The sequence below is a fragment of the Mesitornis unicolor genome, unplaced genomic scaffold (assembly GCF_000695765.1).
Source record: "Mesitornis unicolor isolate BGI_N332 unplaced genomic scaffold, ASM69576v1 scaffold45876, whole genome shotgun sequence".
NCBI lineage: Eukaryota > Metazoa > Chordata > Aves > Mesitornithiformes > Mesitornithidae > Mesitornis > Mesitornis unicolor.
This window is the reverse complement of record NW_010191222.1, coordinates 60,044-84,590: the sequence shown is the minus strand read 5'-3', so window position 1 is coordinate 84,590 and position 24,547 is coordinate 60,044. Positions and strand designations below refer to the sequence as shown.

Here is a 24,547-nt window from a genome sequence, read left to right as displayed (position 1 = left end):
AGAAAATCCTTGGGAAAACTCTTGTTAGAGAGTGTGTGTGTGTGTGTGTGTGTGTTCATCTGTGTTTGTGTGTGCACGTATGTGTCCAAAGGAACATGCCCTTGAAGCATCTTTTACTTCATTTTGCTTTTAAAGATAAACTCAGTTCATACTTAAGCACATCAGTAAGTGAAATTCTTTTCATTTGTGTGAATGTGTGTAGATTCCTACTTTAAGGCACTTTGCAAATATGTTAATATGAATCAACCAAAACTGAGTGTTATGTGTAAGAGTAAATAATTTGTAATAGGTAATGTGAATCTTTGGAAAAAGGTGTTTAAACCTCAAAATTCAGTTGAGATAAGCCAATGCATGTAGTAATTAAAGCCATCATCCTGAAGAGGTGCTTCAGCTTTTATAAAAATATTCTGTATTTTAAATTTTTTTTTCTTCTTCTCCTTTATTATATTTTCTTTTTCAGAGGAAAGAGGGCAGTTATTTGTCTTCAGTTTCTAAAATGCACATTATTGATGATGAATTCTAGGGGAAATTTTAAAAGCAAAGTTCTCTAAAGTGGAGCTAGAAAATCATATGATAATAGGCACAGACTAGAAATCACTTAAACTGCCACCTGGGTTATTTTTTTCTGATATGGAGATAAGTATTTAGAGTATCTTGTTAAGTGCCTGCTATAAGAAGGTGTTTATTTGACTGGAATTTTTGCTTTTCCAAAAAGTGACAATGAGTAAGTGGAGAAAAGAGAAAATGCAAGAAAATTTTCAAAGTATCTCAGTGGGAAATAAGACTTTACCTCAGATTTTAGTTAAAGGAACACAAAGGTGGAAACAGAATTTCTATTTCTAGTTAAACTGGATGAGCAAAATCCCAGTACATACAGTCATCAGGAGTGATCTGGAGACCATCATGAAGCAAGAACAGAAAGCAGCACAATAGCTCTTATGAAATGCATGTTTGCTAGGGAAGATTAAGTTTTTAGTGTATTGGAAGCATGTTAATATACGTTTACTTGAGAGATGTTCTGGCGTTTGAGAACTGAGAGTATGCTGTCAGAAATTTACAATGCTGAACTTATGTTCTAAGAAATAACAGGGAAAAATGCCTTACCTCATGCTCTGGTGCAGCACTGACCAGGCCAGGATCTTCCATCCTTCATCTTATCACATTAGCTAGAACTATTTATGCTTGGTCAAACTGCTCTCTGATTTTGCAATGTCCAGTAATCAGTAACTAACAGCACCCAGCTTGTAGAACAACCACAGCAGCTATGTGACTATGGGTGGCTTTTTTTATCTTTCATTTTTGCATGGTGAACTGTCATCATTCAACAGAAGTCCCAAAGGAAAGGGTGCCCCTAGTGAATGTTGCAATGCCTAATTATTAGGATCTTTGCCTCCTTCTAGAATTAATAAGACCTCACCAGCAGCTGGGGATGCTGAGAAGAGTGAAGTTATGCCTCTGTGCTACAGGGCCTGAGGTAGTTTTCTCCACTTTTGGTTCAGACCCAGTTCTGCCCTACAGCCTCCAAGTGCTTTATATCAGCTGGGACGGGCTACACTTTTTTCCAAACCATTCCAAGACAGTAAGAAGAGGCTAATGATTATATCTGTGCTGCTTTTCATCCACTAACTCGGGGCTTAAACACCACCTCAGGATGTGAGAAACATGAACTCATTCCCCTCTCCCAGTCTGACCTTGTGTCACCCTTTACTAGGACACCACCTGGCCTGTAAATCTGCAGTTATGTGCACTCTTAAATTTCCTTTCTTGCTTGTGAGCACTCTCTGGATGTCTTCAGTATCAGAAGTGTCAGCTCTTCATCCTCAGCGATCTGATGCAGTTGTAGCTCTTGGCCTTTTCTGGAGGAAGGGAAGGAGATGGGCTTAATTTTTAATTTTTTTTTTCCTAATGAAGAACTCAGCCTATGTCTTTCACATCTGAGCAAGTACTCTAAAATGCACAGCCAAAATGATTTGGCACACACACCAATTCTGCAGTCTTGGGTTAATTTTCAACAAATTAGAATACAAGTCAAAGTTTAAGCATACGATATCAGTCATTTCTTCTGAAAACCTTTTTGGAACTGTAAGTACTAAATTGTTTTGCCATGAGAATACTTTCCTTTGTCTCATTCTAACACTAGTGTAACTACATGTGAGTAACAGTTTTAACTTTGCCTAGTAAAACAAGATTTCAAAATGCTTTTTGCAACTAGAAAAAGAAACTAGTTAAGAATTCTAACACTGTAATTGCCCTCTGCTTTTTACCTCATATGATTTTTAATCCTGTTTGTAAACAAAAGAAGGACTAAGTTGAGCCAAATGGAAGATGCATTTTACACTTAAAACAGGATGTCCCCTTGAGACTCAGGCAGGGCAACTTGCAGAATATTGCTTTGTAGACATTTATATCCAGATATTTGTATGCTTTTGTTCTCCTCTTTATTGGCTAGGTAAGGTGAAATGTGGTTTAAAACTATAAAATGTATTTATGGGTTTGTGTGGGACAAATGGGTCCAAACTCATGCCTCTCAGTGCTAGCCTGCCTACTGTTGTAAGCTATGCTGAATAAGCCAGCTTTGACCCGCACAGCACGTATCTGCTTTGTTTTTAAGCCACCCTTGTTCAGCTCAAGTTACATCAGATGCTGTACTTCACACATCTGCTTTGTAGCTGTAGCCTGTACTAAAGCGGTCCACACCGTGCGCTTTAGTTCTCTGTGCACTAAGTACAGTGGATGTCTTCTAGAGACAAGTCTTCTCGTTACTCGTCTGTCTTTCTGGTTGCCTGTGGAAATTTAGTCCAGCAGTGGAGGTGGCTGGAAAAGGCAGCTGTGGTGTTACCTCTAACTTCTTAGCCTGGCATAAATGTGTTCCCAACTCAGTGCAGAAGTGGAAGGAACAAGATCCTGTAAGGATAGATTTTTATTGATGTTTTCCCTGAAATTTCAGTAGCCATTACAAACATGAGTAGGATTTAAGTATAGATGTTTACATGATAACTGGTAGGTCAATCAGAACTCAAGACCAGACTTTTGCATAAATACATAGTCTCACCTGACCTGCACAATTTCCTCAAGTAGTTTGTTATGAAACTTAAGTCACAATGTGAATATCCTAGTAGCATAAGCTACCTCTCCTCTTGGTGTTGACTAAGGAGATATTGATTGAGGTCCACTGAAGGAGATATTTTCCTTACAGCTGTGCTGATCCTAGGAGGCCAGCTGTGTTCAGGGCTGGCCTGGGAAGCTTAGGTTAGGGTTTGAGGCTGTAGTTCCACAAATATTTGAGGTGACATAACACATTACTAGTACTCAGATAGGCTGATTTCACTGTCCATCCTTTCCTACTCTGCTTTCACCTCCACTTTCTCCTCTCTTCTCTTCTTGACTCCACTTTACTGCTCTTTTGCTTCTGTGGGCCAAATCAGCTCACTACCTGCAAAGCAATCTTTTTCTTGCATTAAATTTCTGCCTGTTTAATGAGTTAAAGAGGATTGCAGAAGAGTTGAGAGAGCCCAAGAGTGGAAGCAAGGTAAGGAACAGGAATGTAAACAGAGAGCAGGGAGATAGGAGAAGGGAGTGGGAACAATACTGGCTCATCTTTAGGCACAGAAATGGTAGTCTGAGTTCTAACCTGGATTTAAAGTGTAGTGTAAATGCACCTGAGCTGAGTGAGATATGCACCTACATGTCTCTGATAATCTACACTGTTAGTCTGTGTTGTCTTCAGTTCCATTTGATCAAGAGTGAGCACAAAAATATTTTAAAGCTGGGGAAAGCCACCTCAGGAAAATAGCTGGAAAGAATAATTTTGTCTATTTTGTTATTCAACTAATGATCGTAATAATCTTGCCAGTAAAAATTGGATTGAAATGGGTTTTTTTACCATAATTTATCTTTGAGGTAAAGTAATAATAAGTAAAGACAAACATTGCCATTTTGTCATCTGTAGTTGCATGGGAGGCAATGTGAAGTTTCTGATGCTTCAAGAAAACTTGGCAGAGGTTGCTGGCTGGTTTAATTTAGCACTAGAACAGAAAACCTGTAATTAGCCAGATGATGTTCCCTGTGTATGTTACTGAAATGCAGGGATTGGTGTAGTAAGGGACAGAATCTCATTGCCAGCTCCTAGGAGCAGCAGAGGACAGACATAGGGGACTGCAGTCTTTGTTCTGTTGCTCACCTTTTGGCATCACAGGTGGGCTAACTTGAATAAAGCAGTATTAAGATAAGGCATAAACAATTACTTGGGATATAAACTTCTATGCCAAATTGCGAAGTGCAAAGTGGTAGAAGCACAGTTTAGTACTGTGATTGAACACAATTTATGGTAAGCATCTTTAAGCAAAGCAGAAACACAAATTATTTCTATATCATAGTTAGTTCTGTGACCTCCTACAGTTAATTGTAAAGTAAGTATTTCCAGGAATGCTATAGTAATGCATTACAGTTTTAGAGACTGAAAATGAGGAGGTAGCTGTGCAAGGAGTTAATGTCCATGAATTTGCTAGGAATCAAGTTAGTTAAGAAACACATCTGAGAGGATTAACATTGTTGTAGAAATTAGTGTTTAAAGAGATTGGCTGGGGGAGGGATGTTGTGTTGAAGAATGTAAAAGGCAATTCTGTCCTATTGGTGGACTTGTCTAGGACAGCCTGCTTTCCAGCCATGGCTTCATGAAGCAGAAAACATAGAGAAGAGCAGGTGCTGCAATATTGCACTTGGAAAGTGTTTCTGAAACGACAAAGAGGAAATTAACCTATATCCATCCTGACTGTAAGGTAGGGCTCTGACTTGTCCTGGTTTTATTCAGCTTACCCATCACGCAGCTAGAAACTGTACTGAATAACTTGATTTAATGAAGCCTTTGTGGCAGTCCTCAGACAAAAATCTTCTTTAAGCTGGTGTTCTCCCTGTTTGGCTTGTTGTGCTAACCATCAGATGTGTAGAGGCTTTTACAGGTAAGTATATTCCAAGTCTCAGGAATATATTGCTCTTTCTTTGAACACATTTTTAGGAAATATGTAAGGCGTGTAAGAAAGCAGGTGCTACCAGAAGCTCTAACCATCAAGTTGATATGGAGATGACTACAAGTAGGCAGAAAAATAAAGAGGGATGTTTCTGCAAATCTTAGGAGGGGAAGTAGAACAGAGTCTGATTTGTTTCTATTTAGAACTTAAGTTTGTCTGGTGGTTTTGTTTTAATTTTTTCTCCTTCTAATTTTAATGCCAAGAGATTGGTCTCCAATACAGTTTCCATTAAAATTAACAAATTTATATTGATGCCAGTGGAAGAGAGGAGGGCTCAACAGAGCATACAGAGCAGAACTAAATGTCCTTTTCATGGCTAGCAAGGACATGCATAGTAAATAAAAAACATGGAGACAAGTATACGTCAGTCAAACACGTAGATCTTCATAGTCCTGTCTCCTACAGTGGTCAATGCAAAGTGCTTGTGAAGAGGACGAAAAAGCTGTATTACAAACAAGCTAACTTGCCCTCGGAAAGTCTATTTTCTCCATTCTTTGCTTACTGCTTGTATGCTGCTGACAGCATTCAGTATCTGACGAGAAATAGCTAGCTGTTACATTGTTATTCACATGCCAAATTTTCTTGATTAGAATAAAGTGTATAGGCTTGTAGCTTTCTTCGGAATCCAGTTTTGTTGGAATCTAGTTTACAGTTATTTAAGGAAGACACTCAAGTATCAAATATCTTAGAAAGAATCTGATTTTTTGCAGACATGGGACAAAAATGTTTCTTTTTTTCTTTTGTCTTTTTCAACACTGTAATGGGATCATTGGACAGACTCAGAAACAGACATTGGGATCAATTTAAAAAATCAACATGAAAGAAGCTGGGAAGCCACGTGCAGAGGACAAATTCTGCTGCATTTCTAAGCTGAAGGTACAGAAATATTTTAGTAATTTTGTACAAACACACAACTGTAATCGCTTGCACTTATAGTGGTTTGATAGAAGTTACAGTCTAGACTAAATGGATGAATAAGCCCCATTACTTTCCTTATCCTTAATGCCTTAACCCAGGTCAGGCAAGTTTGTAAGCAATCATGTGTTGCTTTTTACAGCCCTGAACTTTGCACTCTGTGATGTGTTGGAGGTATGGTTAATTGATTCTTTGAAACTCCACCTCTGAATTTATGTAATCCCCCTAGTTCGACATCTACGATTCCTTCTTAAACCTGTGAAATGAGCTTTACTGATTGTGACATGGCAGTAAAACCTGGCTGTTGATATACCCTAGACTATTCAAGTTGTCAAGAAGCACTATAAAAGGTTGTAAAATAATTTGGTTTTAATAGTAATTCAAAGCTCAAATACATTACTTATGCATTTTAGCATTTGAAGCAGGTGTATTTTAAAATACTGTTGATTTAATTTCGTAAATACTGTTTATTAAGTACCTTAAAGTTAAAAAGATTTGAACCCTACTGCATATATTAATATTTTTTGTTTGTTTGTTTACTGTCAATTGCTACTAGATTATTGTAAAAAGGGCACACTATTTACTTCTTCTGTTTAAAATGACTTGGTCTGGGCTCATGACCTCTGCTGGGATGGAAGAGCAGATACTCAATCAAGTAATTCGGTCAAAGGAAATGATCTTTGTTTTGCAAGTAATTTGTCATTCAGACAAGGAAATGGTGTGAAGCTCTTTGCACCCTGGTCTGGCTGCAGACCTTATGCAGTCCTGCAGATGGCAACCTTGCAGCAGACACACGGTGGGAGAGGCTGTGCTGCACCTGCTTTGGCTGGGAAAATGGGGCTTAGGGTTTCTAGACAGTCTTGGTCAATGGGAGCGAGTGAAGAACGAAATCGTTCTTTATTTTTGGTTTAGTGAAGCAATAACTCTGTGGACAAGGATAAATGATGGGATTTATACACGTACCAGTGGAACAGAACTGTTTACTTGTTTTACATGGAAGAACATACCTGGTGGGGAAAATAACCACAGAATATTCCTAAACATATAACTATGGTTTCTTTATGCATTCTTCTCTTTCCTTCCTAGGTATTTCTGCTGGCACTGTCACTTGCATTCGTTGGTAAAACAATGTCTGGTGCTTACATGAACAGCATGTACACACAGATAGAGAAACAGTTTAATATTCCGGCTTCTTTAGTGGGGATCATTAATGGAGGTTTTGAAATTGGTAATAATTCATTTTATTATTTCTTCTTCTTTGAAAATATAATATGTTGGCTGAGCATGTACTTGTGACTCTCATGTCCACAGCAATCTGTCGATTACTGTATGTGACAGTAGTGACCAATGCTATAGACTTTGCTTTGAATCTTTCTGAACAGAACAGAATAATTTTATAAACTGTTTGTATATTTAGTATTTTGCATTTCTTTTAATCAATGACCTCAAAGTTTGTTGGAGTGGATTGTCTCCTTACTCAAACACAGTAGTATTTCAAGAGATTTCGTACCCATACAGCTGTAATGGCAATTTCCAGTTCTTTTTCTAGTGACCCCTACCTTGCCTATCAGTGAGTTTTATTGCCCAGTGACAAGTTTATGGCTTGCCATTGCCAAAAAATAAAAAAAAAAGGCCTGTTAACTTCAAACCCATCAGAATAGAGATCCTCAGAGGACGTGTTTTATACCCTTAAAGTCACAATCTTTATTATCCCTGGTTCAGCTGAGGAAATGGTCTCACAGACTCATATACACTATTGGACAGGAGAGACAAGGCTCCTCCTCCCCCTTTTCCTGGTCTTCTGCATCTGCATGTGTAAGAAGAAGAAACTGCTGGCAACACCATGCTAGTGCTTGCAAAACAGTCTGATGGGGCAGCTCAGAATTATGATAGAGAAGGAATACCCAGAATATATTCTTGCTTTTGATAGTGAAGAGACTTCAGGAGATATGAAATTGCCAAGATTAATGAAGTGGTATATAAAAGGCCTATTCTTTTAAATAAATTATCCTCTCATATGCACTTTTCTATAACAAGGTGTGGCATTCATATCTCCAAGGATGTAAAATAATTGTTAACAATCATATTGATATTTGAAATTATTAGGAGTCAGTGTATGTGGCAGTCATAAGTAACTTATTAGGACTGTGTAAGTGTACATCTTTACGTGTCATTCAAGCCACTGGTTCAAGACAGTCTGTCTAGCAGTTGTACAGAAAAAAAGATGCCATCTTCTTTCAGAGCATGATGCTCATCACTCAGAGACATAATTTTGTTGTTCTGAAAAAAAAATCACAAAATTAGCAGGTGTATGATTACTGAATTTTTATTTTTATGGGGCCTGATTCATAACATGAAGCTTGATGCTTTTCCTAGATACATAGCAATAAATGAAGACTAGCGAAAATCAACTGATTCTGAAGTGAAAGCGGAGAAGAGAATGAAGATTTTTAGCACATTTTTATTTTTAAATTATACTAGATACAAAATTCTGTATTTTTATTTCTTTCAAACTATTACTGAAAATAATGTTAATTTATTATTCCCTTTTTTCTCTGCATGTCATGTTGTGTTTATTATTTTCAGTACAAAAACACTTCCATATATATTTCTGTATTTTCCCCACATACTGCAAAATAAGAGTATCTTAGTAGAAAAACTTCCTAAAATGGTTATTCTACAGCTTCTGGGCCTGGTTTTTATGTAAAGTAATGGGAAATTTCTTCACTACATAGGTGGAGTCAAAAATCTCATTCACCATGATCCCTTTTCCATTCTGCCTTTTATTCTCATGTTCTTTCCATGTGGTGTAACTCCCTCAGAAAAAAGATCATAGAATCATAGAATCATATAATGTATGGGGTTGGAAGGGATCTTTAAAGATCATCTAGTCCACAAAAAAGAAGATCACAGATAGGAAGGAATTACTGCATTATTTATGCAGTTGCCTGTCCAGTTACAGTTTTTACAAGATAAGAGAAATACAGGATGTTGAGCTAACAAGGTGTACTCAAATCTGTGTTGCACTTTATACCTTCTAAAGGACGCCTTGGTTTGTAAATATTAACCAGATTCTTTTTGTAGGCAACTTGCTGCTGATAGCATTTGTGAGTTACTTTGGAGCAAAGCTTCACAGACCCAGAATAATTGCTTTGGGCTGCACAATTATGTCATTTGGATGTCTTTTGATATCACTTCCTCATTTCCTATTTGGAAAGTGAGTATTTTGCTTAGCTTATTTTTTTTTCTTTTTTTTTTAGCTTAGCAGGTTCTGTGATCCTTACTTGCCTTAATCCGTAACTTCTCCCACTGAAATAGTATTGCTTATTGAGAGAAACACTGCTGAGCATGGGTATGGTATGATAATTGTAGAGTAGATTGTTTTGTTCTATTTCTGAGATGGATTCAAAAGTCAGTCATCACTTCCTGAGGAGAGTCACCCCTCAGCTGGTCATCTTGCCTAGCCTTGCTTTCATTTGTCTTGCTTGTTATGCTCTCTCTTGTGTGGACTCTTTGAAGAAACAGTGGCCTGTGATGCTGTCACAGTACACTGCTAACTCTTAGCTGCTTGGATGAGGTGACTTTGAAAGATGTCTTTGGTCTGGAGCCTGGATGGCAGATCATACCTGTTCACTGTGTCAGCAAGGCCTTTACAGACCATAAGGATCCTTTAACCACTTTTTCACTATTTTTGTTTGTCTTAACAAAATAATAGTTTAGTCTTGTCTATATTCTAATTGGTGAGATATCTTTTGGGAGAGGAATATCCTCTAATCTTGTTATGCCCATTGTTATGCCCAATGTGGTATTGCTCTGACAGCCTTGCTGGCACCATCTGCTTAGGGTGTAAACTGGGCTAGAATGTAAGAAGAGTGGGAGAGAAGATTATATAAGGATGTTATAAGGGTGTTAAGATGATAAGGTGTTTCATCAACTTGTCCTGAAGCATCTGATTCAAGATTATGTTAGAGGCTAGATAACAGTCTGGATAAAACATTGGGTTGGTGCCTTGCTACAGTTCCTTTGTTCCTAACCTGATTTGTTACAGAGGCTCAGTTAAATTTGACATTGGTTTCCTTCTTCCTATAGCTACGCACTCTTATAGGTAGCTTCATTACTGAAGTACAGATTTATGAGGTAGTTCTGATGTATTGCTTTTTAACCTATACATGTTTTCCTTTGATTCAAACAGGTATCGTATTGAAAGCAGTATTTCAACACGGGAGAATTTTTCAGTCATGCCTCTGTGCCTTGTTAATCAAAGCTTGTTCTCTTTACCTTCAGAAGAACCATCAACAGGTATGACTCTTCCTGTACCTACTAATACTTTTCCCTCAGTTTTTATAGTGTTTATGTAAATAGGATTTTACTTTTATTAGTAATTATTTCAGGGTCCTACTTTTGATCACTGATTTTTGCAGGCATAAAAGCTAGTGGCAAGGAAATTTTCTAGCTGCCTTGTTTCTTTAGTCTGTGACTCCAGAGCTGTAGCTTTTTTTTCATGTAGTTTTCACAGTATCTGAACAGCTCAGTTAACATCCCTGTCCATCCACTTTGGGGAAATGTAACACCAGGTTGTTCTCACAAATGTTCCTCTTTTTGACTTGAAATTCTATAATATCATAAGGACATGAGAAGCGTATTTGGACAGTGGGTAAAAGGCATCAGGATGCTTTTTCATTGTACTGCACAAGAAATAAAAGAGTGAGAAACAGAGAAAAAAAATAATCCCACTTCCTTTTAGAGAAAAGAGGAAATAGTTTAAACTAGGCTGAAACATATCTGGGAGACTGAAACCTGTATGTGCACTAGCACTATGCATATAAAGTAACTAATATGAAGTCAAAAGTCACAGAATCCTCACACTGAGGATGAGATTAATCTCCCGAGTCTTTGGCTACCTGAAGGGGAAGCATTTAGTCTGAACTATCTCTTCAGGTTCCCTTGATAGTTGGTCAAAGGAGACTACAAAGATCCTCAAGACTGTGTCCCTTGCTGTAATGACATACATGTGCTTTACTTTATGGTGGGTAAGGTTACCTCCTGGATGCACCTAGTGACTGTTGGAAACTTAGATGATTGGTGGATGGCAAAAGTTAGGTGAGATGAATCCCACAGTTAATTGTTATATTTTGTGATGGTGTTCCATCAGTGTCTGCTAAAAGTAAATCACACTGCTGTAATATTGTATGTACACAGTGACATCAAGGCATACTGTTCTTGTACTGTAGTTTTCTATGTCTCCATTTAGTAACAGATGTGGCTTCCAATCTTTCCAAGACTGCATGTCATGTAAGGCACTAATTTTTCCATCTTCACAATGAAAAGTTGAGAAAGGTGTATACTTAATAACACTTAGTATTAATGTTTCATTTGAAGAGTTTAGATACTGGTTTTTTTCATTTTATAAATGCACAATTAAGGTAGACATGTAAAGCATTTTCTTCTAAATTATACAGCCATTCAATGTACACACTAGAACCTGTAGGTCCTCAAGCCTATGACTATGCTTGGGTAAGGTGATTGTTTCTCTACCAGTTTATGGACAAGCAAAACTGATTTTCATACATATGAGTCCATCTCCTGTGTGATGCAAAAAGTGGTTTGAATTTGACCACATCTGTGTCTGAGTTTGACCATATTTGACCATCAATCTGACATTGATAGAGGAAATCCAAGCTTGACCTCTAAACAGTAATGCTTTCATTTAGAAAGCCATCAGTTGCTGCTAACACAGCCATTTTTTATATGTTAAAAATTTGGCACTGAGAAGTCTCATCATGACAAAGTGGGACAAGGAGAACAGTGGAATCTGAAGCAGACTGTATGGGATAAAGAAAACCAAGATCAGAGAGAGAGAAAGAAAGTATTAAAGGTCATAATATTTCCTGATATGACTGTACTGATGTGGGACAAACAGGATTGTGCTACAGCACAGCATTATTCTGCTGAGTTATGTAGAAGGGCAGATGCGAATAAATGAGAACTAGATCCCCAGATAAATTCAGTAGGTTGGCCAGATATATTGTTACGGATCTTGATTTTGATAAGGAGTTGTATAAAGGTCACAGTGAGACAGAGACTTCCTCAGAGCAGTGCCCAGATAGGCAGATTGCAGGCTATGTTCCAGTGGATGCCTGCTCAGGGAAACATGGACCTTCTGAGTTGCAGATGGACATAGAAAAACTTTCTGTAACATCTGGTGACATGCACCAATTATGCTAGAGTTTGTATATTATTTGCCAGATTCGAATTTGCATTGTTCTCAATATGTCAGAAATCTGAAATTCAGTACCCAAGCAGATATCATCAGGACGGATGAAATTTCTGGGTATGGAGGTCATTGATATGCAGGGCAAAAATCTGCAGTGCTAGAACAGAACTTTGAGATAAGGGCCCAAGATGGGGTTTCCAGGTGGTGAGGACTGTTGTACAGAGTGCTTGTTGAAGTTAACAGCAAACAGCCAATTATTTAGACACAGAGAAATTTACTCTCCATGTGCTTTACTGGTGGCTTATGAACATTAGTAAAACACAACTGCGCTTTGAATCACGGAACAGAAGGTGGAAAGCTCAGAAGTCTCTTTCCATGCAAGGGTAGAACAACACCACATCTGCCCTGGCACAGCTTTTTTGTAAGCAAATGGTGGTACCTCACTGTGAAATCAGGAACTCTTCTGGTTTATTTCAGACAATTTTCTTATAATCAGATGACAATGTATGGGCTTTATGCTACAATTACCTGGGTCATTGCAGAAGACTTCTGAATTTCAGAGAGATGGCCATACAATTCTTGCTAGCCCACTCTTGCTAGCCATTTTCCCACTCATATCTCAGACTGTCCCTTCAGTCTCTGTCTTTCCAGTTCGTCTAGGAGGAGGCTATGGGAAACAGTGGCAATTGCTTTGTTGAAGTCCAGGTAAAAACACCCACTGCCCTCCCCACATCGACAGAAAGTATTACTTTATTGTAGAAGGTGATCAGGTTACTCAGGCATGGTTTTTCATCCCTTCATCACTGATGTTGTCTTCTCCTCAGAGATACGAAAGTGGCAGTTTTGGTGAGGGAAATGAGTAAAGGGAAGGGCCTAGGTTAGGCAGTGGTTGAACTGCCAGGTGGTTGGACAAGGTATGGCATAGAGAGGGAAGGGATTTAAACTCTATTGCAGCACACATTTGTGCACACTATTGTGCAGTACCACTGCTTCTTCCAGTTCTGGAGCCTTTCAAGTATCACAACTACTTATTTCCCTGTTTTACAGGGCTGACCTACCCACCACAGTTTAAGCTGTTAATCAACTCTTTGTCTTTGTCTCTAGAATTTAATTAATAGTTAGAATTAAAAAATTAATTCTGGCTTATTTTATTCTCAGAATGTGAAAAAGAGCCTGGGTCCTTGCTATGGATATTTGTGATGGTTGGAAACATAGTACGAGGAATGGGTGAAACTCCCATCACGCCTTTAGGCATTTCATATTTGGAGGATTTTGCCAAAGCAGAGAATTCACCTTTCTACCTGGGTAAATCTACCATATTGTGATAACTCCCCTCCCCTAAACAAACACACACATAAACAAAAGCAAAAGATAGGGTTATCATAACTTCCTTCAGTGCAATAAAGGAAGACATAAAACAGACATTACTGCCTCATCAAAATAATACTGTAGAACTTGTAATTGAACTAGAGGTGAACATGTTGAAATACGGCCATGTTTAGGCCCCAATGTCTATTCAGTACAGCTGTCCTAAACATATATATATATATAAATTCCAAGTAAACAATAGGTTCTAATTTAGTATGTTATGTCCTTTTCATACTTTAGGATGTCTACATACAGCAACTATAATCGGCCCCTTCCTTGGTTTCTTGTTGGCATCATTTTGTGCACAACTATTTGTTGATTTGGGATCAGTAGATGCAGGTAATGGATGAATACATAAAATCTTACATATAAATCAGTAGGCATGATAGTGTATTTATCAGTACTAGAGGATATTTCATTACTAATATGAGGTGTCTTAATTTTATGTGAGTTTGCTGGTGCTTCTTTTAGAATGGAAAATTTGTGTTTAATATTTAATGAAAGGCCTGAATTCTCACATACATTAATGAATCTGCATATAAATTATTTGGCGAACAATTGTGTCATCTGCTTTGACATAAGAAAGGACTAGAATTAATTTAATATGAAACACTGAAATGTACCAGAAAATTAGCAACATTAGAAAAGAAGACTAGAGACAATCCTCTTTCATCAGCCTCATTTGAAGCATTTTTAAAATGCTTTTAATATATCACATGTCAAAGATAACTAGGAAAACACAATGACAGCAATGAATATATCTGAATTAAGATAAGATGTGGTAGGTTTTGGTTGGTTTTGTTTCTGTTTGGTTTTGTTGTCTTGTTGGTTTGGGTTTTTTTTTTATAGAGGACATAACTATAACTGCTACTGATGCCCGCTGGGTTGGAGCATGGTGGCTGGGCATTTTGATTTGTGCAACACTGAATCTTCTCGTGGGAATACCTTTTTGGTTTTTGCCCAAGTCACTTGTGAAGGAAGGAGAAACTAATAAACCTGAGGAGACGAGTAAAAGAAGTGTAGTACTATTGCAAGAAAATTATAAAAATGAAGCCAAACAGACCATGTATGAGATTGCTAAAGGCAAGTTATACTGCATTTTATTTTCTTCTTAATTCAGTCCTTAAGATGTCGACTATATCTGTGTATTTTTGTAAAGATGGGTACATGATATGAAATGCATACTCTGTTTTTCATCTCTCTGTAGTACAAAGGATTTGTGCTGGAATTTAGAATGGCTCCTCATAGAGAAAGAAAGCTGATTTCATAGATCCAGGATCTGAATTCACTCCTTTCCCCCTCCTGCATTTCAGGTGTATGTAGACCTGAATCTTTTCTTCCTGGTAGAGGAAATCTCGTTAAAAATATTATACCTCAGTGAGCTGTGGATGAGTTGCAGATATTAGTTTCTTGTACCCCACATTCATTGTGCAGAAAAGCAGAAAACCAGTATGTCTCGTGCATTTCTTGAGTACAACTTTAAGCAATAAAAGGGAATTGATAGATGAGTGTCTTATAATCATTTAATGGCTGTTGAATGAGGATCTATTTGACTTACATTTATTCGTGTTACAGCTGGCAACATTCACATCTGTGGTCTTTCAGATCTATAGATTTGTAGGAAGCGATTTTTTCCTTCCACTTTTTTGTGCTAGTTGGAAACTTAAGTGACTAGAATATGTCAAAGGCTACCTTCAGAGTAGTCTCATGATTCTGTACACCCAGCTCAGGGCCCCTTGACAGGATCTTCAGTTTCAGAAAGTAAGTGCCAAGTGCCAGCTACCTCTCCATGGTGTTTCAAGCTGAGTCCTGCAAATTCACAATATTCAGAGTGAGTACTCGGATCTTGGCTGATACTGCAGCTTCATTTTGATAAACATGGCACCTTTCTCTGCTGTCATGTAGCCTTAAATGAATCCATGAATATAGTATTACTTTGGTGAGGAAAGGTTCCTAGATCAGTCTGTGGATCTTAGTACTCCAGAGTCCCTTCAGAGCTTATGTTTTCATGATCATTCCCTCCCTGTGTTGGTGTGAATGTCTGCTGTCCATAAATACCCAGAATTAAGAATCTTTTCATTTCACAGAATATTTGAGGTTGGAAGGAGCCCTTGGAGGTCTGGTGCAACACTCTGCTCAAGCAGGGCCACTTACAGCCAGTTGACTGGGATGTGTCCAGACAGCTCTTTAATTGACAAGGATTTCAAGCTGAAAATTTGAAGTGTTTTTAGCTAAAATTAATCTCTTCCATGGAAAGCTCTGATTATATAGTGGATGGTATATATAAATAATACAGCCTATTTATAGTGTTTCAGATGTTTGACTCATTTTTGCAAGACTTGCATACATATCCTCTTCTACTAAGATACTTACCTAGTTCTGAAATACATATATCCGTCTTAAGTGCTGCCCACTTTCAGTGAAGCATGGTCATTGTTTTACAGAAGCTTGTATTTTCTGAAGAGTTTCTTGACAATAGCTCAGCACATTTGTTAATAGAGAAGGTTACACAAAGAGGAACTGTGGGTTTTTTTATGGTTCAGATCCTGACTTAATAGGCATTACGCAGAGAAAAGACCTGTGAAAATTAGTTTCTCAGTTGCTTACTTGGCTGAAGACTGGTGGATCCAGACTTCGAGAGTATCATGGTAATAACTATGATCACATCCTTCTTCAGGCCAGTTGTGCCCCATAACTGACAGCAGCAATAACCAAAATCAGTGATCAGGTCTCTAGGGCAAGTTGCAACAGCTACTTAGTGTGTTTGCACTCCTTCACACTTGTACTCTTTGCAGGCCAGATGCAGGTAGAGGGGTTTTGGTAAATGCTCTGGTGGCATGGAATGAGGAGTAGGAATAGTGGGGAAGTAGCTGCTGCTGCAAATCTGTAGGTGCAAAGTTCAGTCACTATAGAGGTAAAATGTTTCAGGAAAATTTTACAATAATTATATTACTGTGATTTTTTTTTTATTAGCAGCAGCATGCATTGGTGTGCATGGTTGCATTGTGCATTGGTGTGAGGTTATCTTTGTCTGGAAGAGGCATGCTGGGGTAGCCTGAGCTAAGCAATTAATTAGCCTGCGGTAGCTGGCAAAGCACAAGTATTAGCCTGATCCAGTTAAGGACCATTTCTGTTCCCCTCTCCCCCCCTCAACCACACTGAGCAATGGGTGAGTCATTTCATAAGGTATCACACTAACACGCTACATTATTTCATTCCAGATTTCATCCCATTCCTCAAGGCTTTGTTTCACAACCCAGTTTATATGTTATTTATATGTATAACTGTGTTACAGTTCAGTGCCTTCAACGGCATGATATCCTTCATGCCCAAATATTTGGAACAGCAGTTTGGAAAATCTGCATCAGATGCCATCTTTTTAATTGGTATGTTTGCATTTTGCTTTGCTCCTTTTACCAAGTAATGTCTGTATGCAAATTTTATATATATATATATATTCATGTCTACATGTATACATATAGGTACTAAGGTCAAATGTTTCTACAAATGAGAAGTACCACACTAGAAAGCATTTCTAAATGATCATGCATTTTCTGCTAAGTATCTCTTAATTTTCTGTGCAGAATTTTATAATCTACTTCCCATCTTTTCAATAGGCTCAGAAAGTTCAGCTGATATGAACCTTGCACCACTGATCTCAAAGAGGTTATGCTAATTTGCATCAAGAGACCATGGGCCCAATGTTTCTATGGTCTTGATTAAAGCGTATACTATAAAGGGTAGATTTCATGTTCATGAAAATGCTATCATTAGCAATCTTAAGATATAGATGAGCTGAACATATGCACAGCTAAAATTGCCAGTGGTCTTCAACATTTTCTATCATCCCCACTCCTCAGGTATTGGTCCTGGGCTTTCTGTCTGTGTCAGATCTTTCAAATGCAGAACTCCATGGAAGTAAAGCACTGACCAAATAACTGTCTTTTTTTTTCCCCTCTTCTTTATTAGCTTGGGTTTTTTAATGAGTGAGGACAAGGTCCTCATGCATTAGGAAATGGTAATGACAAGTAGTTGTAGCACAAAGCAAATATACTGAAACTGTAGGAGCCTTTCTGTGGTTCGACTTTATCATGTCTTAAATTCTCAGTGTTCCCTTGCTTAATTGCAGTAACTTAAAATGACTAGAATTTATTTAATCATTATAGAAGAATCATCTTACAATACATCTAGTCATATTTCTGTTCCTTAACTTAGTGCTCATCTTTCCCAGTAACTGCACTATTTTCTTTAAAACCTGCCACACAGAATGTCACAGACCTTATGAGTATTGCTATTGCCCTCTGTTACCAGTATTATGAAGTTGTGCATCCAAAGGCATATAACTATCATACATCTCATCTGTGTTGCATTGACATTGCACTTCTGGTTTGTTTTTCAGTCTGTTTTCTTTATTGAAACACACAGTACATTGAGAGGATCCAAATTCAGGTTCAATAGTCTTCTCCTTTGGTCACATTCTCTATGCTCACACACAGTCAGATATTGTTAGAGAACCAACATTGCCTTGAGCAAAGCCAACCAAGCCATATGATGCATGTGTAAAACTACTTCCTAAATGTATTTCCGTTTTTGCTTCATTGAAGTATCAAACAGCAAAGAATTATGAGAGCACATTCAGTAGTCTCATATAAAAACTGAAAGTCTGTCCCTCCTTTCTATGATGTTCAATGTGCACCACGATGTCCTTCACTAGCTTATCTTCCTGTTGATTTTCTCTCTCAGCTAGGGAGGCTGCATTGAAACCCTGCATTTTGTGTGTGTGTGTGTTTGGTTTGGAACTAGATTGCAGCTCTAGATTGCAATTTTCCAATGAATCATTTCAGTCCTACCCTCTAGTTTGCTCTCCGAGCAGTCCCCAGCTGCTGTTGACTTTGGCAGATGTTTTGGTTGTGCAAGGGAACAAGTAGAGACCCATTTCTGACTGTAGTTAAATTATTCAATCATAGGTGTTATATGAGTCTTTGCCAAACAGTTTTCCCTTATGAGTAGCTTTGATGGTCTCCTTTATTTTAACATGGAAGTTTCACTTGTTTAAATAGGTGTTTACAACTTACCAGTTATATGCGTTGGGTATTTTTTTGGAGGCTTATTCATGAAGAAATTCAAGATAAATATCTATCAGGCTGCGAACATAGCATTTTGGGTATCTTTACTGGACTACCTTCTCTACTTTACTTCCCATTGGACTGTCTGTGATACTTCACCAGTTGCTGGCCTAACAGTTTCCTATGAAGGGTACGTTCTTTAAGACACAAGAGGACTTAAGTCTTAAGGCACCAAAATGATTGTTCTTGTCACGAATCAGTCAGGGACTCCATAGCTTTGCAACATTTTAGTTTCATGATCTAAATTCTCAAGGCTTTTTACTTGCAAGAGGTAGTAGGTCTATTTTCTGTTATTTTTGTTTTAAATAATAAAGTATTTAAAAAGATATTAACAATAAGACTCATGCAATTGCATGTCCATATTAATTCTTTTACTAATATAATTATACATTCAAGTCATATAACTGCAGATAAAAATAAAAAAGTTGTGATCACATTAGGCATACATGAATGCAATTTCTGAATTACAGAGGGACAAAACCCTTTCTTTTTTATCTTATGCTGGTCTATTGGAATTTGGTTGCTGTCGGATATCAAAGGATATCTTATCTGCAGTTTCTTGATTTGAAGGTTGCCATCAATCACTGGGAGGGGCTGTGTGTCTTTAAAATGCACATGTAGGTATATATGTAATGCTTATAGACAATCAAGAACATAAATGCCATAGATGAGGAATATGCTGTAGGATATGCAAATGTATCTATGAATTTATAATTTAATATATTGTAATGTAATGTAATATATTGTAATGTAATATATTGTAATGTAATGCAATGTAATGTAATATAATATATAGAACAGAACAGAACAACCTATAGAAAGATAGAAAGGCATAACTCCAGGGTAGGAGCATATAGGATTGTGTCCTTGATCAACATTTGAGTTAGAATAGAACCTTAAGCATTGCAAAAGGTTACTGTAGGTATCTCATTACTGAAATGTCTACTCATCTTCTAAATGTATTTCAGAATAAAACAAGTTTCATATGCAGAAAATACTCTACTTGCTGGCTGCAACAGAGATTGTGATTGCCCACTTAAAATATGGGACCCTGTTTGTGGGAACAATGGAATCACTTATGTGTCACCGTGTCTTGCTGGGTGTAAAGCCTCAAGAGGAACTGGAACAAGTGTGGTAAAGCATACATTTTATTGTGCTATAACTATGAAATACAGTAGGTGAGAAATATTCTTATCACTATAGAGTGAGAAATATCCATACATGTACATTTAATTGGATAAATGAAGTGATAGAGTTGGACAAATGCATTGATTTGCAACAGAAATTCCAAACTGAATATGAAAAGGAGTTAAAGTTTAAATTACAGAATGTAACGAAGATGACTCCTTTTCTTCTAATAATTGAAGGAATCTAAAATGCTCAAAATAGAGTGAGAAATTATTCTCAAAGTACTGCCAATTGGAAAGAACACAAGAACATTTCAGCCAAAATGAAATTCTGTAGCATGGACTCAATAGTCTCTTTTACCTTGTAGATTTAAACAAGTAACTAGATATTACAGAATTTTTGTTATCTTAATTAATAATACAGTTCCAATTTTAAAAATTGTAAGTCCTAATTAGATTGAAAACAATTGAAAACAGTAAGTTCAATAAAATCCCAAATCATACATATTTTGGAGAGCCTCTGTACTTCACAATTATTCTAGAGAATACTAGATGATAGTAAAGGCCCGACACTGATGCCCTTGCTCACCTTGACTGACATTTTAGAGCCCTTATTCTGACAAGTGTTTGAGTGAGAAGATTGTAAGCCAGCCTCAATCAAAGATCTCTGATCTCTTCTGGTATATGAAAGACCACATACTAAGTCACGAAAAAGAGGGTCAGATCTGTTTGCAGTGGAAGGACCACACAACCTGGCTGGGAAGCATGAGGGGTCTCTTGATCATGATCTCCTTGAGGAAGCACAGTCACAGCTGCGTAAGAGGACCAGAGCTCCCTCCCACTCTCTAAACCTCTACACCACATATAAATGATGGTTAGACCTGTGCCTGGCAGACAGGCCACAGAGCGGTGTTGCGCATGTGTAACATACTCAAGTGGAGGAGAGAGTGAGCTACATGCCAACTGTGTGAATTTCATTGTTGATCTTTGAGTTTTGACAAGTCTGTGTGATTAAAATACTCTGTTGACAGGTATTTGAAAACTGCACCTGTGTTGCAGCCTCAGGGTTTTCTACCCAAAATGTCTCTGCAATTCTGGGCCAGTGTGATGGAGAAGAAAACTGTGACAAGATGCTTCGTTACTTTTTAATATTAACATTAGTCTGCAGCTTCATTTTTTCCTTAGCAGCCATGCCTGGGTACATGGTCTTAATAAGGTACAGTAAAATGTCTTTATCTTAAGAAACTTACTAGACTTGTTTTCTGAGTTCAAGCACCTCTGGGAATTAAAGGTTTGTTACTTTGTGTATGGAGGGAAGAAGAATAGAAAAATCTTATGTTATTCCTATGCTGTGTTAAGGTTTAGTGTCAGGTCAGCTTTATAATCCCTTGTGGCTGGCTATCAGCTGTATCCTGAATTACTGCAGGATCACTGAGTCAGTGCACTGAGATAAAGAGGTGTGTGATGCACAAGAGCTTATTGATCACATCAATATGATGTTTATTAAGGCACAACTATCTTGCACTTTGCGCTGGCCTCCATCCACATGGATGATACTAGGACAATAGTGTTTCCTTTTGTGATTTCATAGTCCTAGTTAAGGAACTTCAGTGCTAATGAGGGTAATGGACTCTTTCAACCAGTGCTCTAATTAGAATGGTTTGGGCCTAGTGTGATGAAGAGTTTGAATAAAAAAAGGAGGTAAACATTTCTTGTTAATGTCACCCCTACTAATTGGTGTACAATGTAATTATCATACAGGTCCCTAAAGCCTGAAGAAAAGTCATTTGGAGTGGGTATCCATGGACTAGCTTCAAGAGTGTTTGGTAAGAAAAGCTCTAACACACTTCAGAAGCACAGTTAGGTCTGATCTAGAGTTTGATAAGGATCACATCAAGGCTATGAGCATAGCACATGAGTCTACTTCTGTGGATTACCTTTGATCAGGAAGAATTTGGGTATTTTACAGATCTAGGCAACACGGCAAACTAGAACAGCTTTCAGCTTGCATTTGCTTATACAATAGGCTAACTACATCTGCTGCTCCTCTGAAAGCTGTTTTACATTCCTTGCCTCATGTTATAGGTTTACTGAACACAACACTTGCTCTCACTGATGAGAGAAAATGTTGAGTTTTGAATAGGACTCACAGTCTATACAGTAGCACCTATATATTGTTAAACAGGCAATAGGAAAAAAAAATCTTTGGTTGAGGGTAGGTGGACAAGGAAGAAGAGAGAACACAAGAAATACAGAGAACATGGTTCATGCTGCAAAAGGGCAAGACAGAGTAGGTGAGAAACAGCATAGGTTCTACAATGTATCTGCTAATCAGAAAAAAATATGCTATTCACAAAAATGTTGCTGGGATATTTTTAGCTGGAATTCCATCTCCCATTTATTTTGGAGCCTTGATAGATACCACTTGCTTGAAGTGGGGTACTATGACTTGTGGTGGAGAAGGAGCATGTAGGATGTATGACATTGCCAGATACAGGTATGTTTTCTACTTTATTTAATTTCTCCTTCTTGCTCTATTATTACGTGAGTAGAGGTTTAATGTTATGCTCTTCTTCTTTTCCTAGTACACAAACTGCTCCTGTGTTAGGAATTTGACACGACACTTTTCCTTGGCATTGTCTTTAGCTGTGAAGTGCAACTTTGCAACAGATGTTGGAACACCCTTTGAACAGAAATGTTCTGGTGCCATAATAACTTTCACTAAAGGCTTTTCATGAGAACAGATGTTAAAACACTGAATTCTGATTTAAAAAATTAAAAGCAGTAAGCCCTTGTGGGAAAAATATCAGATGTTTAATGGCTGAATATGCAATATCTTTGAACAAAAAATAGTTGAAATTGTACTTGAATTGAAATAAAGGAGAAATTTATAGAAAGAATATAGTTACCCAAGCTGGAAATTGGCACAGGATACTGTTTCATGCTTTTGTACTCCTTCAAGGAGCACTGTGTGAACTTTGAAGAAAAATCTTGTTGAACCAATGGCTTTAGGCTGATTCCTTTTAATACTGTGTTAAGGTTAATTTGGAAGAAGAATGCTAGCTCATGAATATCCAGAAATTTTACTCGGGTAGTTTGAGCTGCCCTTTTCAGGGCTCGCTCTTTTCTTTGTGGAGAAAGCCATAAGGGTAACAGGTGGCTAACTTCTCTGGCTAAATTAGCTGCCTCAAGTTGGGTGACGTAAACAGCCATTTCACTGACACTGACATAGTCTCTGTTCTCATTGATTTAACTTCTGTAAGATCCAAAAGGATCAGGGCACAAAATTTAGAGTGGCTGAGAAATTGTTGCAAATCAATGTATGCTGAATAGTTCTGCTATTTTTCATGAATGCATATATTTAATAAAGCTCATCCTTTATTTCAGGTGGCTTTATCTTGGCCTGCCAGCAATATTACGTGGAGTGTCGTATATCCCAAGTGCACTAATTCTCCTTATTTTAAAGAAGAAACTTAAATCTGAAAACCAAGTCTTATTAAATGCACCAGTAGAAATGCAGGATAAAGAACAAGAAGCATTTAAATAGCATTTCAAAGCAGGACATACTGTGAAAAAACCTTGCAATATAAATTTTGGATATATCCTTGTGAAAGATTTAATACTTTAACTAGTGAACACTAGGAAAGAGATTAACAATATTACACTTTATTATATTCTAATTATACTATAGATGTATCAGTTCATAAACAGAAGTTTCATGAAAAATATGTTTGATGCAAAAGAACAAGGAGTAGAAATAAGAAAACTTATGAAATGCAAGGTTTGAGTTATCTGAGCAAAGGGCTATGACGCAGAAAAATGTTTTCAGTCCTGGTTTCACTGAAGATGGTGAGAGTTTTGCAACTGTTCCCAGATTTCCTCCTGGAATTCTTCAACAGCTTCTGCCACAGCTTCTCTCATTGACTGTAGTCAAGATATGTAGCTTCTTTGGGCCTGAGTTTTCCTTAAATTTATTTAATTATGCTGTTGGTCCTTCCAGGCAGGGATTCTGTTATTCTGCATAGTGTAGATTGTCAACATACTGGGAACATGGTTTATGACATGATCTGGGTGTTGTGGTAATAATAACAAATTTAAAAAAAGATTTATTTTTTTTAAAATGCAGTGTTATGGTGATGTTTTAAGGTTTGCATGTAGCATGGACAAGGGAAAGTTCTCAAGATTTGTTACTTCAGTTGCATTCACTCTAAAGGGGAATAACTCATACATTAAGTGTGATAGAATTATATTTGTGAGTATTTTGTGCATCGTATTGCTGTTTGCTAAATCATATACCTTCTCATGTGTTGCCAAATTATTCTTTGAGTGGTACATAACCATAATTGTCCATGTGCTCTTCCTGTTCTTTGTCCAATTTTTATTTCTCCCAGATGCGATGCTACAACGAATGTAGTAAGCATTTGGGGTTCACTGACAGTGTGCTATTGCCCTAGGATGCCTTTGGTATCTCAGGAAAAGACCCTGAGTGAATCAGGTAAAAAAAACATACAGAAAACCCTGCTGATAGAATATATGTCACAGTAAGTGTATCTTTGGTTGAGTATAGTGCATTCGTGTTTAGTTTCTAGACTGGAACTGCCTCATATTTGGCTCCAGTGCAGAGGACCATTAGGTCTGTCTGCAGGTGGCATACAATAACTTCTCATGCACTTTTATTACTGCTGTTGGAATTAAGAAACCCCTCCTGAGTATTATTCTGTACTGCACAAGGCATGGAGGGAGCTTCTGGAACTTTACCATAGACGAATG

General features: G+C 37.6%; 1 protein-coding gene across 1 annotated transcript; it reads left to right on the top strand.

Annotated features, from left to right (window-relative positions):
- Nucleotides 1–5,843: 5,843 nt before the first annotated feature.
- Nucleotides 5,844–23,324, top strand: SLCO1A2 (solute carrier organic anion transporter family, member 1A2). The gene is made up of 14 exons (XM_010186669.1): nucleotides 5,844–5,903; nucleotides 7,029–7,170; nucleotides 9,027–9,159; nucleotides 10,135–10,241; nucleotides 13,315–13,461; nucleotides 13,765–13,863; nucleotides 14,374–14,607; nucleotides 16,746–16,910; nucleotides 18,585–18,780; nucleotides 19,619–19,784; nucleotides 20,809–20,993; nucleotides 21,539–21,603; nucleotides 22,157–22,274; nucleotides 23,165–23,324. Exons 1-14 carry the CDS (start codon nucleotides 5,844–5,846, stop codon nucleotides 23,322–23,324), a joined length of 1,977 nt encoding a protein of 658 aa, XP_010184971.1.
- The last annotated feature ends 1,223 nt before the right edge of the window (nucleotides 23,325–24,547 follow it).